Raw genomic sequence first — 15,348 nt, 5'->3', positions numbered from 1 at the left:
AATAATGGTTATATCAGATTTTTGAAAACTGATAAAAGGAAAAAGATATTTAATAATAAAGCTATGAACCAAATTATTAGTGGTCACGGACCATTTCCATCATATTTTAAGAGACCTGGTCTTCAAGGAAATGAAAACTGTCAATTTTGTAAAGTAAAAGGTAATAATTGCAACTTTCTTGAATCTTGTAGTTTTACTGGAGATATAGTTCAGAGACGCCAGTTTGCTATTAATGGGAATTTTGAAAATTATGAGAAATTTAAACAAGTAGCTAAAGAATTATGAGAATAATCAGAATAGAGAAGCGATAGGAATTTTGATTTGATTGGATAATTTTGTGGAACATGCCTGGCTCGCTGTTCTTCGTTATTGTTTGATGGGTTGGCCTCTGTTATGGCCTGATGGCTGAACTTGTTTGCCCCCCCCCCTTGCAACAACAACAACCTTATTAAAAAAAAGGGCGACGGGACACAATCACCAAATCTTGGTGGTGACGATGTTAGAAACATTAGATTTTTTTAAAGCTGGAAACGTGAAAAATGTGCAATGCTCTCGCCGGGACTCGAACCTGGATCTCTCAAATAAGCACCGAGTGTGCTACCGTTACACCACGAAAACATGCTGAAAGGATTGTGAAAATACCTTGTAAAATATCTTAACATATTTTAGCATTTATATAAAAAATGATTCTCTACCATGCGTACAAACTTCTGAGAAGAGTAAATTACTTAAAAGGTGAATTAAGATCATACAGTAATGCAGAAACGAAAACGGAAATGTAACGCGATAACGAGAGTTATATAAAACCGATAAATGATCCAAGCACACAGTTATTTAGCAACCGCCCTCTGAGGCAGGAAAATGGAAGATTTCTCAAATGCGGAATTAGCAGATATGTATGCAGCATATAAAGCGGACAAGCCACTATGCGTCTGTACCGGAAGCAATAGCCGATGAGGCGTATTTCGAAGCACCAGACATTTCCACAGCTGCAGTGAAATGGTTTTCTTCAAGAAATGTGCCGTGAATTGTGGGACCAATGGCACGGACCTCTGAAATCGAAAAGATGTTGCTGCGTCATGCAGAATATATTTTAACTGTTCGTACCCGAACAATCGCTATTCGCTTCGAGATTTCAACAAATCATTAATCCTGAAGTGGAACCAATTGCACCCATACCATGAGCAGCTAGTACAGTTACTGAAAACTGATGATTATCCATAGAAGGTTGTTTTGCTCACCAGTATCTGCGAAAGAGTGTGGTGGACCCCTCTTTTTCGAAGTTCCATTTTATTCACAGATGAAGCATTTCACCAGAGAAGGATCCCATGTATGTATGGGTGCTGAGGAATCTCCTGCCCTATACGAAGAGTACAACACCTGTTTTCTGTAAATGTTTGGTCCGACCATAGAGGTAAGAAAGGTAAGGTTACTTCCTACCTCCATGGGTCTGACACTGTGGCATACCACTTAATAGCCTCGTACCGCTTGCTTATTCGTTTGGGTGGGTACGGTGCTACAAGTTTTTTTAGATGAAGACTTACCTGAACAGTTGAATGACCAACAAGTTCAGCACTCGCTTCATCATGATATGTGGTTCTAACATGATGGAGGCCTCATCTCATTTTAGTCATGATGTTTGTGACACTCAAATGCAAAATCTTAAGAACGAAGTATTGGGCATGGTGGCTCTAGTCATTGGTCCACACGGTAGTTGGACATATTTTCCTTGAAATTTATTAAATTCTGGAGCTTTATAGAAGATTTGATGTATGATGCACCAGCGAGCAGTGAGGAGCTTGTCGTATACATCTGCGTACTTGCCACGGCCATCTGAGAGACACTCGGGATATTTCAAAATATCCGTGATTCAATATGGCGCCTTCATCAGGCTTGTGTTCACCTAGTGGCCAACACTTCGAACATCTTCTGTGGATTTTCTTAATATCGCAATTTTTACATTTCGATGAACAAATAATATTACTCACTTATGTGTTGCTCTTTCCTTACATATTTACATATGACAATGGCGTCTCTTACCTCGTATAACTATCTGATCCCGATTCGTACCTCTCGCAGAAGTTTGTACACAAAGCAGCAAATCAGCTTGTATATACGTACATATATGTTTAATTGCTATTAAATGAATAATTATAGATTTTATATGAAATACGGAGTAAGTAGAATCAGAGATCTCTTCAGGCTTAACAATATAGGATTTAGTAATGTCAAATTAAAAACAGATTAGCCGAGTAACTAATGGTATAGTGTTGAGGCCTTAGTGTTGCAATAATAATGACGTTATTTTTAAAGCATGGATACTTTTCCCACAAGAGTTTTATTGTATACAAGTTCTAGAAACGATATTTCTGTACTTGCGCTAACGACATGATGCCCATCCAATAATATTCACCCGAATTCCAGTGTGAGGTCAGTACTGGAGAAAGGCTTGCAGTTGTTGCAGTGAATTTTTCCTTCAGATGGACAAGATTCTGATGTGCTCACTCCCCAAAAGGAAATCCATTATAAGGACTACGTCGGAGCACTTCGTTGGGAGTTTAGTAATACACCATCATTAAGAAATGAATATTAATGTAAATAATCTGCAAAATGTTTGCTAAGTGTGGCGGTGTTTCACATCGGTCAAACTAATCTGATTACACTAACTACATGCTTTACTTAGAAAATAAAAAAAAAGTACATCAAAGATAGCCTTGTTACTGCCAGTGGCTCCACCGCTATATTTCGGAGAGCTGCATGTCTTGATTTCCCTGTACTGTTTCTTAAGTGGTAATATGCAGTGATTTATTTCAACAACTTGTTATGCGGGTCACCGTTGCCTCCTATGAAGGGACAAATAGTTTACATCCATGCCTTCCCCGGGATTCGAACCCATGTCCTTCGGTACAGTAGCTAGTCTTTTTTGTATTATTATTTACGTGCTCCGCCCTTAGAAACTACGCGGACGGAGGTATGCCTTCGTGGAGGACTTGCTAAGGGAAACTAATTCGTATACACGTTACACATGGGAAAACCACGAAAACACCCATGCAGCCAGCCCGTTCGAGAGAATCGAACCTCGGACCGAACTACCAGTGTTCAGCAACATTACCTCTCGGCCGCTGGTTCAGCCATGGCAACCAGAGTCGCTAACTATTTTCCCGTCTGGGGGGAAGCGTTATTGCTGGTTTATTCATTACTTTATTTGAAGACAATAAAGCCGAGACTTAGATAATAATGTTCAGTTAAATCATGTTAAAGTTTAAATGACAAGGATGCCTCTCAGTAATGCTATCTCACTGCTATCAGTGACTTGATTCATTTGCTCATTTGCTCTAAAAGCACTATTTTTTGCATTAGTGTTATTAACAGTAATAATGCAAATGAAATCAATTTATGTAATAATTAAAGATATTTTCTCCTTTCTTTCCGCATGCCTTCGTGGTGTTATTGGAAGCATACTCAATGAGCCCGCGATGATCCAGGGTTCGAGTCATTGTACAATTTTCGCGTCTCCTCCTTCAAAAAGAAAAAAAAAAAAAGGGGGGGGGAAAGGTTTCAAATATTAAATTACATTCAAAAAGGCGTTTTTTTAATATTTTGTGTGTTACCTTTATTTATTAAATATCATATTCTTTGCATTTAAACCATAAAATTCAGTTCAAGAGCAATGTCGCAAAATAATTTTAAAATGAGCATATCTTCAAAATTTTCGATACACAGTCTCGCGCGCTGGACATAATTTTTTTTTTTCCTTTTTTTTTACAACGTTGCCATTGCTTGCTTTGAAATTCTTGAGTTAGTAAATCAAAAATTCATTACAGTTTTACAGAATATTAAATGGATAATAAAACAAATTTCAAATTTGGGCTTCCAGATGCCCAAATTCGCAGGAGGTTTATGATATTGAAAATTTGATGGCTTTAGGTACCGTTGCTTTATCACAATGCGAAAAATATACCTACATTTATGCAGATTCATTATTATTTAATATCTTTAAATGTAATACATACAGGGCGATAATATTTGGTGGCAACAATTTGAAAAGTGAAACAATGCTTGTAATGAATCAACGCAAAATGCCAAAACGAAATTAATAGTCCTGGAAAAAATGCCTCTTTGGACTAAGAAAAGCCTGGTAACCACTACAAGCCGTGTCTGAACTAAAAAGTTGTGAACGATAATTCGTCACCACCAGGATTCGACGACTGGGTCCCATAATTCCCAGTCGCGCTTTCAAAGAAGGAGTTACAGGGTATTTTCTTCCTCCTTTCTATATGTAATCGTGGTGTAATTGGAAGCACACTCAACGCATATTCGAGAGACCCAGGGTTTGAGTCCCGATGAAGGCTTTGCATATTTTTACTCCTACTGGAAAAAAAAAAAAAAAAAGAAAAAGAAAGAAAAAAGCCTAATGAAATAAAAAAAAAAGCCTTTTTACATTAAAAATGTTAAAAATAAAGTCTTAAATTAAGATTTATATTGTTTATAAACTAAAGAAATTTTGAAAAACTCATTTGTACAACATTTTATGATTACTTTATAATTATGCAAAAGCCTTCAATACAAAGCTAAATCATGTGCTCGGTTAATGAACTTCTCTGTGTTAAATTTTATATTTATTTAAAAAATGAAATAAAGAAAAGAAAATATTTAGCAATTTAATTTGGTCCCGAACTTCCGCGAATTTTCGAAGATGTTGCTATAATGAATAGTTTGGCTTATCTGATTATGAGAAAGCCCACGACAGCAATCTGCCTAAGAGGATGGCTGCCTTCGTGGGTGGCTTTCTATGCGAAAATGACTCGTACCCGCACTGCACATAGAAAAAATTAACGAAAAGACCATGCAACCAACCTGATCGCCGGATTTGTGCCCCTACTGAAATACCAGTGTTTAGTAGTCAGGTACCTGGCAACTGGCGGGTGCATAATGCATAGCTAATTATGTGCTACATATTTAAATTACTGTTTCGTGTCGAAATGATCATTCCAGAGTTTTATTAATAGATTTTATAAATTGTTGCATAGAAAGATTTCGAAAAGTTATTAATGTAGTCTTACTCCGCGAATTTTTCTGCAATCTTGTGAAACTGCCTTGTCCCATGAGTTTTGCTTTCCTCACTCCCTCCCCCCGCGATGAAATTACTAGCCTAATATTGATTAATTAGTTCCATATCTTCTTCGTGAAGTTATGTTCATGAATACATTTGATTAATATCTAAAAACTAAATTTCTTCAATAAAGGATTCCAAAACGATACAGGAACACACATACAACCCCCCCCACACACACACACACTCTCCTTTACTCAGTGACTTTGAGATGGACTTTTTATGCGGACCTTCTATGAAAAATTGTCTACTTAGCAAATTGATCTTTAACCTATTAAAATATTTTTGGGGAAATAAAACGATTAGCAATATGCAAAGTTTCCTTTGAAAAAATTACCAAAATTAATATGATTTAAACACTTTTCACTCGATGCGAAAACGTCAAATTTAAGGTCATGTGAAATTTAATTTTACGAGATGTAAAATTTCGAATTTTAGAATTTCGGAACTTGGAAACAAATGTCTCTGCAAATATTTATCTAGGTATAAAAAGCCTATTATAAATCAAAACTCAAAATTAAAGGAATATACATAGCTCTCTACAATTACGTGCATACGAATTTTAATCAAGGATATAATTTTAATCGTCTGTGAGGACTTATTTCCTTTTTCTGCTGTTATTTGATTACCTCAGATATGAATCCTTCATTAGCACCAGCCCCCTATTAAGGCCCATATAGAAATTTCACATGTTTAGCTAAAACTTCAAACGAGAAGAATTCAAAAGATGTCAGCCTACCAGTGGCCGAAGGGTAAAATTGCTGAACACTGGTAGTTCCTACCTGGGTTTGATTCCAGGTGAACGTGGTAGCTGCATGGGCGATTTCGTGGTTTTCTCCATGCGTAAGTGTATGCGAACCAGTTTCCCTTCGAAAATCTTCCACGAAGGCATTCCTCCCCTTAGACAGATAGCCCACCAGCGGCCGAGCGGTAAAGTCGCTGAACACTGGTAGTTCGGTCCGAGGTTCGAATCCCGCGAACGGGCTGGCTGCATGGGCGTTTTCGTGGTTTTCCCCATGTGTAACGTGTATACGAGCCAGTTTCCCTTAGAAAGTCCTCCACGAAGGCATTCCTCCCCTTAGGCAGATAGCCCTCGTGTGCTTTACCATAATTAAATACACCAACCCCTTAGATAGATAGCCGTAGAGTGTTTTGCAGTAATCAACTAAATTTAAAAAACCTAAACCAAAAGATGTCACCTAACAACAGTTATAGCAGACTACACGCCTAGTTTATTTTAATCTTTCTTAAACTCGAATAATACCAACCATTCAATAAATATATTTATCATTATTTTTCTTAGGATCAACTTACACAATCTTCTTGTTGCCTAGAATCAAATTAATGGCTTGTTGATCAATGATTATTCATCTATTGAATAAAAAAAACCTAAGTATTTATGGCATTATCACACAGCAATATATTATAATTCTGCAATTAATCTTTAGTTGCCCTGAAAGTTTCCTTAAGAGATGTAAATCGGTGACAGTATTTATAAATAACTATTAATAATTTTTATAAACAAAAATTAATTTAAAATTAGAAGTTAGTAGAACAGCTACACTAGTACTTCGGTTTCTTTTAAAATTTCGCTAACACAAACAACTACAAATATCAATAAACAGTTTTTTTTTTTTTAAGAGTAAAAGAAAAAATGTTAATTTAAATAGATAGAAAAATAACTCTGGGTTATAATGCTGTCAGAAATAATTATCCATAAAATAAACGATAATGCAACATACGGACGTAAACTGATTCAAAATTAGAGTCGAGAAAATTTACTACTGTTATCATCTTTAGCATAAGTTGCACTGAAAGCAAGAAGAGGAGGGGAAGCAGAAACTTAAAAATTAAATTTAAATTAGCAAATAAACTCGAGTGGGAAACTCCAACAACTTCTATCCTTTATTTATCATAAAAAAATTTATGTTCATAATTGAAATTTCTTAATTGTTTATAAATTTATGAGTGTTTAATTAAATTATTTTTTACAATTAATAAATAAGTATTTATTATAAGAAATTTTCGATTTCTTAGGATTTAATGGAAATTTTACAATTCCTTTTAATAATATGTTAAAAAATTATAATATAATATTAATATATTTGAAATTATTTTCTGCCATATTTATCTAAAAAGATATCCGTCTTTCAGAAAAGAACTATTTTATGGCGAAAATAATGCCAAAAAGTAGCCTTAATATTTTTGAGCGGTTTGATAATAATCAGGAAATAGAGTGAACTCCCTCATAATGACCATCTCAGAAAGCGACTATTATTTCTGAGAACACGCATAAAGACTGATACTGAATATCACCTCTTTAAGATGATCATCTTTAAAGAAAGAACTATATAGAAACTACTCACAACCGCAGATGGTCGTCTTAAAGGGGCCGAATCAAATCTCTATTAGAAAAGCGTTTCAGACAATTACGCAGGCTTCATTTATGCGCGAAAATACTAAATCAGTATGCCTCATGTTCAATGAATAATAAAAGGCTAAATATTGATTAAACTAAAAAATTAATAGTTTTAGAAAAGTTAAGAATCAAAATATATTTTCTGTTTAATTTGGATGGACGCATATTTTATTACTATACATACTGACATTTTACAAAATGTTAACGTTGTATACGTCATATACTTCGCCATATTAACAAATATATACTTTACGAGAAGTTAAAGATTTGTAGCATCAAACAAACAGCAAAAGATAACCAGCGCTGTGGAATGTTCAGCGTTTTGTTTATCGATTACTCTTTCCAGGAAAGTGGAGGAAAGAAATTCTTTTACCAAAGGAATAAAGTTTCTAGTCCATAATATAACCCAGCGCTTACCATGGTATAACAAAAGAAAAATTAAATTCATAAAATACAATAAATTTATCGCTTGCTTGCATTAAAATTCAGAAATTATACTTACAGCTGATTCGGCGAAATCACGGAATGAGAGCAAAAAGCAGACGACAGTCAGTAACATTACACGTTCACAGATGCAGCCAAATAAATCTTCCATCATTATTTGCCGGTAATATTACCATAACAAATGAAGAATAGTACTTTTTTCCTGGTCAGAAACACGACCAGGCTAGCATCTACGAACTTTCACATAATCGGCCAGTTCATGTTCATTCAATTCCTCTTCAAAGCAGACGCAACAAAATAGGAGACGGCGTTGCGGGGGTCCGATGGGCTTTTTAACACACACTTTCAAATGTTTATACAACTGTAGTACGCGTGAGATTTTTTTCACAGCAACTATGTATATTACTGTTCATGAACAAGGCTCTCGTGCTGGCTGTTATGCGGAGCCCTGTATCTTCTAGCGTTAGGAACCACACCGCGATCAACCTTCAGCAACGCCGAGTCTCCAAAAATGAAAGCTGTGGGTGTGGCTTCGAAGAAGAAGACTGACAGCTCCTTTGACCAATAGCGCTATGAGCTACTCACATGGAGAGTTTTGTTTACATTTCGGTCAACCGCGAAAGCGCTGGTGGTACAAATTCCGATTTTACAAAGCAACTTAAACATTGATATATACTCTTTTTCTTTTATAGCTAGAGCAAATTTTAGAATTTCATGTACTGCTAAGGAAAAAATTTCATTACTTTTACGGGGTACCAATAGCATTAATTATATTAATAATTAGAGATAATTGGAAGCATTTCGAATGTTTAACCAGTCATCTTGAAACATTCTATTACATTTTCTGGTACAAGCTTGAAGCATTAATAATTAAGACATGTACTTAAAATATATATATATATAAGAGAAATTTGTGAACTGCAAGTGCAATCATTCTCTTGTTGTGAATTTTATCGGTAATCGATAACAATGAGTTAAATTTATTAATTCGAAATCACAATGAAATCTGAGATCTTTCGCTCTAATGTTACATGTCATAAATCCATATACAAGTGAGGAAATGAATTATTGCGGAAGTTTTAGATTTATCTTATATTTGATTTTTAGAGTGTGGGGCAATACTGGTGGAAATTATGTAGATACTTTTTGATAACCTATATATGCAGTATAAAAATCAAGCCCTTAATAACTACATTCTTTTCTTATGCAAATGGCACATCACGACTACTTAATATGAAAAATTTGACTACTTAATACGCAAAAATTATGTGGTTTTGATTAACTACTAATCTGACTTGAATAATTATCAATCTATCTAACAGCTTTAAAAAAATGGTTAGGACGAAAATTATCGTAAAAAGGCTTTACAGAAATAAAAAATGCTATGTAAATATTTTAATATAAACTAACATTTTCTTCATACATGCACGACTCGGAAATTTCTTCAAATGGCATTATTTCCTTCGGTATAACGAGTCAAGAAACTACAGCATCAGGAGAATGTATCTTTAGCTCCGCCCATCTCCTGTCAGTCACATGATGCACAAAATTCCCGCCTACCGGAGTGGTAACGTTTTACGTGCTACGCGAAAGAACAGCCAAGAGCGTGTCCTGCACCGTCGCTCGATATTAGCAGATCATTCAGGGTGGAAGGAGACCGCGCCTAAGTGCTGTGAACCCCAACTTTTTTCAGAAACGACCCCTAGACAAGGAAGGGACCGCCGTACACAAAGTCTGCGGCGGTCAGAAGGTAAACAAAAGTGAATAAACTGATGATTCGAATTCACTGATGGTGCTCAGGAGGTAGTTATGATCACGGTGTGTGGCCGGATTCATTCCGGCGCCGGTGAGAAGGATTTGCTTAGAAAAATTAAAATGTCTGTGATTAGTTCTCCCCTACAAAGATGGAGGTAAATTTGTTTTTTTATTGCTGATACCTTAAATATATTTTTAAACCTTCTAAAGTGTTTTATTTTCGTATCACATTTTAACAAATAACGGTTTTTTACGTAACAAATAAACAAGTTTTACTTTATTTGTTCAGGAAGCAAATATACAGATTTAAAATTGACAGCACATCTCAAAATTTTATTTGTGTATATAGTTTTAATTTCTTTATAATAATTGAATTTATTATTGCATTTTTCATCAAATTTGCTCCCAAAATGTTAAGCGCTTATTATATATTAGTATATTTTTACTTAATTTTTGTGCCAGTTTTAAATTAAATTTCATAAATCTATGTTATTTATTGCTTTTTCTTATTTTCTATTTTTAATTTTTGTGAATTAATCAATTTTTTTGCTTCTGATTATTAGATTTATTATTAGACTTTCATTCAATTAAAATTAGATTTTCATCCTTTATCAAAACAAATGAATAAAAAAAAATTCATATTTTAAAAATAACATTCTAAGAATATTGAAAACTGAATCTTAGCTTATTTTTTATCTTAGCTTTTTTTCTTTTTTAATATTTTTTTATATCTTTTTAGGTTTTTGTTGCTATGGTTAATTCTTCTAGTAATTGTGTCATGTACAGAAGCCGTAAGTTGCATTTTATTTGCTTTTGTCATTATTTAAATGAGATATTTTTATTAAGACATTCAAGCAAACAGTATCCTATTTTATGAGTTTATGATCGGTTACTTTCTTCAGGATTATAATGGCAACCCTTGGAGCAAGAGGACTACAATCTCTCTTTCTCGCCAATTAAATGATGCTGAATGCCAGCTTTTTTTTTTTTTTTTAATTGCGTTCTGGATGACCTGGGGGTCTGTAAGTTAATGGCTAGCGGTCCGCGAGTGATTATCCAAGTTAAAATTCGAATTGCTGTTTAGTTTCTTAAAGCTGTAATAAAATTACTATACACGCTATGCCTAATTTTGTATTAACGGTTACGGATACGGCAAAATGCGCATGTATATATGAAAGGGCCCTCGAATTTTGCATATTGAAATTTTTAATTGATTATGGTTGATTTCTATTTTTTCAATAACAAAATTTTAATTTAAGTGAAAATTTCTACCAAGAATCTTCCAACCGGTTATTTATTTATTTATTTTTTAGATGCCTTATTTAATACTAAGAATTACTTTTAATTTTTAGATTAAATCTGGGCCTTAATATATGTCATAGAATGGTAAATGTAAATAATTAGGTTTGTCTTACATTTTAATGGACTTTGAATGATTGCTGTCAATCTGGAAAGAAATACCGTTATTTCTTCTGTTCTAAGGCATGCCTTTACCGTTAAAAATCTTAGAAACGGAAACTTTTCGATATTATCTAATTATTCAGAAATAACTAATTTTTCTAAATTACTGGTTTGGTTATGTACTGTAACTGTTAATAAATCAAACGTAATTGCTATAGAAGTATTTATAGGCCTGGTTTTTGTATTATATTTTTTATTAAATCCTTTTTTTTCTTCTAGTGGCACTGAAATTAATAGGTGCGTCATAGACTTGATCGCTTTTTAGAACCTAAGAAATAAAAGCAAAAGCAAATTTTTTTTTAAGAAAACGACTGACATGCATTTCATGTCATTAAATTCAACAACTTAATTAGTTCTTTTCATTTAATCAATATTCTTATTTAAGTAATTCATTCTCATTTATTTTCAATATTCTTGCCACATATCATTTGGCAAATATACAGCTAATAAACACAAGTAAAAAGCAATTATTATATAAAAATTTTATGCTCTTTGTTTACTGAGCGAATAGGGCTTAGCCATAAATAGTATTTTCTAAAAAATAGACTATAATTAGTGGTGACCGATGTTTATTCTCTTTCCATGCAAAGAATTTTTGTCCTGCAGTATGCAAAGTGCGATCAGTTAGCATCTATTAATTAGCCTGTCGGAATACAAGCCTCTCCCCCCCTCCTATAAGATTTCTTATTCTTAATAATAAAAATATATTATTTAGTTACTAGTTATTTATTTTATTGTAATTTGTTGAAATGAAATATGATAAACTGGGAGGCGGGTGAAATTATAATGAATATATGCAAACAAATAATGAATATACGAAACAAAAACAATCCAGTTATCCGTATTTTCCGGTTCTGAATGGGTTGTAGTCCTATTTACTACCAGTATTTATATGGGTACTGGAATTGTATTGTATATTATTACTTAATTTTGAAACTATGCAACATTTTTTAGCGAATTTTTAAGATTTTTAAAAAAGATCAATAAACACAAAAACCAGGTCAGTAGAACAGTTTAAAACAGTTATCATAATATAAAATCAAGGACTTATTTATAGCGTGTATTCTTTAAAAAAATCGCTGTCAACAGTATTCTGTTTAATTTTTCTTATGACTGAGTGATGCAGAAATGTAACTGCGGAATATGTTATTTGGATAATCATAAATGTTTCGTATATTAATATCCGGCATTCTGATGTGGTTCACAAAGAGTAAAAATACCTGCGCAATTACACAGAAACTAATGCGTGGTTTCATGAGCGCAGCATACAGAAAACGCTGTTTCCAACCGATTGATATCTGATTGCTGTGTCATAAAAATACCAGTTAACAACCTCGTATATTTTATTGTAAATAAAAAAATATATAATGTACTATTAAATTTTTCATAATAGAACAGATTATAATTGAGAAAAGAAATCTGGTGATGTATGAAAAAGAAGTTGACGGAGAATTTTTTTCGTAAGCCATGGAATTTGTTTCAAAGTTTTGTGTTTTTTCTAACGATTTCTCATTTAAGTACACTATAATCACAAACAGAGGCGAAAATTTTTTTAATGACATTCTGAAATTCAAGATTGGTATTGTTTTTAGAAATAATTAAATTATTCTTGCTAAACTTCTTAAACCTCTCCCTCCCCCTTTTTTATTTAAAATAACTGAGATTAATTTTTAATAAACTGCTGGCATCACTTTGTAGTTTTAGCTCTTCGTTCTGTGTCATGGATTAAAAAGATCGAAAATCGTTCCCTGATATTCCCTGTTTTAATCTGTTGAATAAGTAAGATGAGAATTCGAACACTCTAATTGCTGTTAAGAAATTTAAATTTGTTTTCTTACACTGTTGTTAACTACATACAGTATAAAAGGACAAGGACAGTATTCTGTTTATTATTAACAAATTAATGAAATAAAAATAAAGGTTATTTATATGTTTGTTTTAATGTGCAAATAGACTTTGGAGCATATCTGTTAAAAATATTTGTGTATATGTTATTTTAATTTCCCTTGAATTATTATGTATTGTATGCGGAAACTAATTTGAGATTAATTTTGCGATCATACTTTCAAGCTCAGTGTTAAATTAATCTTTCATAATGACTGCATTTCATAAGAAATATTTTCTTAACATGGCAAAGAGCTAATACCAAAATAAAAGATTAAGCGTGCTTGTGGGTCTTACCATAATTTTTATAACATCCTTTCAACGCATGCATTGTATTCATATATTTTTGAAAGTAGGGCCGATCATGTTTGCGTACTAGAAGTTTAATTAAATATCACTTAACAAAGCGCAGATTTCTAATATTAATAATAACAATAAAATTGCAATAATAATAAAATAACATAACTCTATGAAAAATATATTTCCTATAATGTTAAGATATTGGCTAATGTCAAATAAATAAATAATAAGAATTATTTTATGGTTAGTTTCCATTTTTTTTAGTCACAGAACATGGTTACAATTTCATTTTTATATTACAGAACAAATTTCTGAAATTTATCGTTAGTCATTTTTACGGCAATAATTTTATGGTGGCGCGAATTTTTGCAGTTATTTTAGCTAATTTTGGAGGACATTTTAAAAGTTTGAAAATATCAGATTTTATCAAGAATTTTTTTTAAAAAATTTTTTTAAAAAGATTTTTATGAATATCAGATTTTTCCGCAAACAACGCATAAACTCGCGAATTTCGGAATTTTTCTGTTATTTTTTTTAAAAAATTCTTTTTAATTCTATGTTAAATGATATTTACATTTAAATAGTTTTTCTGCTGTTTTCCTTTAGAATTTCTGCAGAAATGAACTGCAGAGTAAATATGTTTAAATATCTAAACCATAATTTTGAACACCCTAAGTTTTGCTTGATTTGAAGAATGCGAGAAAAAATCGCGTTCCGAAGTTACATTAATTAGCAATTTCGATGCCATAATATCATTTCTTTTTTCCTTTCTTTCTTTCTTTCTTTTTTTTTTTTTTATGCTGCTTTATGATGCAACTCTCTGTACTTCTTATATAATGTATAAAACATAATACATTATATATTATATACGTTAAGTATCAATCTTAATCTAAAATAACGATGTTGAATTCCTTTCCACAATTTAATTGCCTTATAAATGCAAACTTCAAGTAAAATGTGTAATATAATCTTTATTTAGCTACATGCTTGTTACTTATGTTATTGTTTTGTTCCTAATAGACATCCTCCTCTAGCAGAAGGTTAATAAAATTTACGACCATGAAATTTTTGATGAAAGTACTAGAATAAATCCCATGCCGCAGATGTTTGGAGAATTTTTATAACTGATCTTGCGACTGCCCGCGAATTTTGACTTTTCTCCCTCGATAAAATTACTGTCTTGTTCATATCTAATTTAGCAACTTTTGCCACTCTGAAATAACACTTCTTCGCGTTATTAGTTATTATTTTTGTCTAGAAATTTCATATATGCAATCCAGGCAAAAGAAACAGCAGTATCCGTTTCCTCTCTATTCGGCAGTTATGCACAACGTAAGCATAAATAGGTCTTTTATCTTGGTCGTGATTAAGCCAACAGCAGCTCTGTGTCTCGAGGAGCTGTCCGATCTCATCTGATGAAATAATAACACGGTTCTGGCGTATGTTTTTCATCCGCTAACTGAGTCATCCTCTCCTGAAAGAGAAGTGTTGATAGCAAAGACCAAAACTAAAATTTTGGTTAAAAAAAGAAAATGGGAGGGATCGGAACGAATTGTTACGAATCGCGGTTAGGCATGTGAATGAAGTAGGTCGATCTCTGGCAGAATTACGGCTGAAGTAGCGAAAAACGTCTTGACAATACAACTAACTGCTAGTAGCAGCACTTTCTCCCCCGAACCTTGACCCACGTCAGATTCATAGCTTCTCCTCCCCATTTACGAGAGGACGGCCAACCCCCATCTTCATCCCCTCCTTAGCCTCAAACCAGCCGGGGGATCTTACAAACTGTCTGCTGGTGAGTTAACGTCAATGGAAGGGGCCTATAAAAATTTAATTTATATATTTTGAGCCCTGAATCAGTGTAATATTAAATTAAGCAATGTCTCCCAAATTTTTAGACTCGCGAACAGTATGCACTCGGTTCAGCTCAAACCGTGAACCAGATGCCTGCATTTGTTCTAGAAAACAGTAG

The 15,348-nt window shown here is 33.2% G+C and overlaps 2 protein-coding genes across 2 annotated transcripts in view; one reads left to right on the top strand and one right to left on the bottom strand.

Moving 5' to 3' along the window:
• Positions 1-8,468, bottom strand: part of LOC118189814 (uncharacterized) — a 236,973-nt gene extending 228,505 nt beyond the window's left edge. The window contains exon 1 of the mRNA XM_085812833.1: positions 8,035-8,468. Within this exon, the coding sequence (XP_085668959.1) occupies positions 8,035-8,130 (96 nt within the window). The 5' untranslated portion in view covers positions 8,131-8,468. The remainder of the gene's footprint in view (positions 1-8,034) is intronic.
• A 1,109-nt stretch (positions 8,469-9,577) lies between these two features.
• LOC118195887 (uncharacterized) overlaps positions 9,578-15,348 on the top strand; it is a 235,872-nt gene continuing 230,101 nt past the window's right edge. Inside the window, exons 1-2 of the mRNA XM_085812832.1 lie at positions 9,578-9,886; positions 10,471-10,522. Coding sequence (XP_085668958.1) covers positions 9,786-9,886; positions 10,471-10,522 — 153 coding nt within the window. The 5' untranslated portion in view covers positions 9,578-9,785. The remainder of the gene's footprint in view (positions 9,887-10,470; positions 10,523-15,348) is intronic.

Source organism: Stegodyphus dumicola, chromosome 3 (genome assembly GCF_044657685.1).
Source record: "Stegodyphus dumicola isolate Sdum_Otavi_A_Nest chromosome 3, ASM4465768v1".
Lineage (NCBI taxonomy): Eukaryota > Metazoa > Arthropoda > Arachnida > Araneae > Eresidae > Stegodyphus > Stegodyphus dumicola.
This window is presented reverse-complemented; position numbering and strand designations above follow the sequence as displayed.